This window comes from Cucurbita pepo, unplaced genomic scaffold (assembly GCF_002806865.2).
Source record: "Cucurbita pepo subsp. pepo cultivar mu-cu-16 unplaced genomic scaffold, ASM280686v2 Cp4.1_scaffold002480, whole genome shotgun sequence".
NCBI classification, from domain to species: Eukaryota; Viridiplantae; Streptophyta; class Magnoliopsida; order Cucurbitales; family Cucurbitaceae; genus Cucurbita; species Cucurbita pepo.
The window spans coordinates 333-2,851 of NW_019648531.1; the positions used below are offsets into that span (position 1 = coordinate 333).

Consider the following 2,519-nt stretch of genomic DNA (forward strand, 5'->3'; position numbering starts at 1 on the left):
CAGAACGACCGGAAACCACAAACGAAGATGAACCCATGCGACGGGAGCTGAAACGAAGGCTTCACACGCCCTCGTGTGCGATATGGACAAAAATGCATTGAAATTCAGTACTTTTATAGCAAGCTAGCACATGTATAAACAACCGACTTTCGAGAAAGAAATCCATGTCGAATAATCACATATAAACGCAATGTTAAGAACTTCAAGTCCATAAAAATTTAAGAATATGTAGTCTTTACTCGTGAATGGTATACCTGGTTGACACCATCAATATTTGCTAATCTTGCCTTGGTAGATGGTCTAGTTAATGCAATTTTTTTAACTGTTAGATCACCACATATGGCATACCTGCAGATAAGAAGTATGGCAAGTTAAAAGAAAAGAGAGGTTTTCCATACATACAAATGCATAATAAATGGAGTAAAGTGCCAGTTTTCACAATAAGCAGATTAAACGCGTTTATAGAACCTACGGGGCAGTTCCCGCGCTTCGAGCAAGCTTCATTCTCTCGTCTAAAAGCATTTGAAAGAGTTTCGCCTCAGCCTGCGTAGAAATGATCGAATAAATACAAATGGACAAGTTCGTTTGATAACCATTTGGTTTTTAGTTATTGGTCACCACTTTCACTTATGAGATTCTTTGATTTGTAATCTATTTTTGACAAATGTTTTCGAACTCAAGCCAAGCTTAGAAAACTAAAAGTAGTTTGCCCCCGTGGTATTGTCAAACAAAGCAGACTCACTGACTTGGCTCCCCAGCGCTGACGGGGTCTTTTCTACAAAATTCTCAATGATGGACATGGGGGAAAAATAGAAGCAATAAATCTCACGCTAGCAAAGACAGTATGGAACGGACATCAGCCTAAAAAGGTGAAGTTCTTCCTTTGGAAATAGCGCATAAATCCATTAGCATAAGTGAAAATGTAACTACCCAGATCCACCGCTAGCAGATATTGTCCTCTTTGGGCTTTCCCTTTCAGGCTTCCCCTCAAGGCTTTAAAACGTGTCTGCTAGGGAAAGGTTTCCACACCCTTATAAATGGTGGTTTGTTCTCCTCTCCAACCAATGTGGGACATCACAATCCACCCCCTTCGGGGTCCAGCGTCCTCGCTGGCACTCTTTCCTTCCTCCAATCGATGTGGGACCACCCCCAAATCCACCCCCCTTTGGGGCCCAACGTCCTTACTGGCACATCGCCTCGTGTCTACCCCCCTTCGGGGAATAGCGAGAAGGTTGGCACATCGTCCGGTGTCTGGCACTGATAGAAAATCTCCAGAAAAGAATGTCTTACATCACTCTTTCTCCAAATTGGTGTCCATTATGCAAGAAATAAAACGAATCACAAAGCCACTTGTTTATGCAATGCACATACGCTCAAAATTTCTGGACAACGATTCTCAATAGATTCAGATGGCATCTCACATTTCCTAAGGAGGTAGAGGAATTTTTGGATATGGCCTTAACGTACCACCCTTTCAAGAACGCAAAAGCCCTATTATGGAAAAACATCATCACGACTTTCTTTTGGGATATGTGGAAAGAATGAAATCAGAGAACATTTGCAAAAAAGACACAGACCTACACAAAACTTTTCGACGATGTTGTTTACCAAGCTATCTCTTGATGTAAACTGTCTAATATTTTTACTTCCTATAGTTATACCTCCCTTGTTGCAAACTGGGAAGGTCTTTTGTAAATACCATGGACTATACATCCCTTTTGTAAATTTCAATCCGACAGGGAAAAAAAAAAGAAAACTAGTGGAATAAGAATTTAAATAAGAATTCAAATATTTCCTTAAGAAAGATGAAACTCGTGGTATAAGAATTACGAGGAACCGAACTTAGCATGCAAACCTCTGAAAGTCCACTCTTCAAAGTAGTCAAATTCTCCATTCTCCCAGCTTCAATAAATGTACTGTCATCTCCACTCTCACCAATCATTTCGCTCGTCACCGGCAAAACTAGAGGCAGTTGACAGTCATCTCTGGCAGAATTGAGAAATTTTTCCCCTTTTGCACTGACACTGTTAAGAAGGAATGGTTATTATGATTCTCAGTTTCAAATTCAGATAATTCGGAGAAAATGGGATTAACTGTAACAGCCCAAGCCCAAGCCCACCGCTAGTAGATATTGTCCTTTTTGGGCTTTCCCTTCCGGGTTTCCCCTCAAGGTTTTAAAACGCGTTGGGGAGAGGTTTTCACACCATTATAAGGAATGCTTCGTTCCCCTCTCCAACCAACGTGGGATCTCACAATCCACCTCCCTTGGAGGTCCAGTGGCTCTGATATCATCTATAACGACCCAAGCCCACCGCTAGCAGATATTGTCCTCTTTGGACTTCCCCTCAAGGTTTTTAAAACGCGTCTACTAGGGAGAGGTTTCTACACCTTTAGAAGGAATGTTTCGTTCCCCTCTCCAACCAATGTGGGATCTCTGTATGACACTGAAGTTATGCAAGTTGCAGAAGTAAGAGNTAGAAGGAATGTTTCGTTCCCCTCTCCAACCAATGTGGGATCTC

General features: G+C 41.7%; 1 protein-coding gene across 1 annotated transcript; it reads right to left on the reverse strand.

Moving 5' to 3' along the window:
- Window positions 1–254: 254 nt before the first annotated feature.
- LOC111786698 lies at window positions 255–2,024 on the reverse strand (the record flags this gene model as incomplete). The annotated part of the gene is made up of 3 exons (XM_023666928.1): window positions 255–348; window positions 473–543; window positions 1,856–2,024. Coding segments are annotated over 3 exons (334 nt in total), but the record flags the coding sequence as incomplete, so codon positions are not given.
- Window positions 2,025–2,519: the final 495 nt, after the last annotated feature.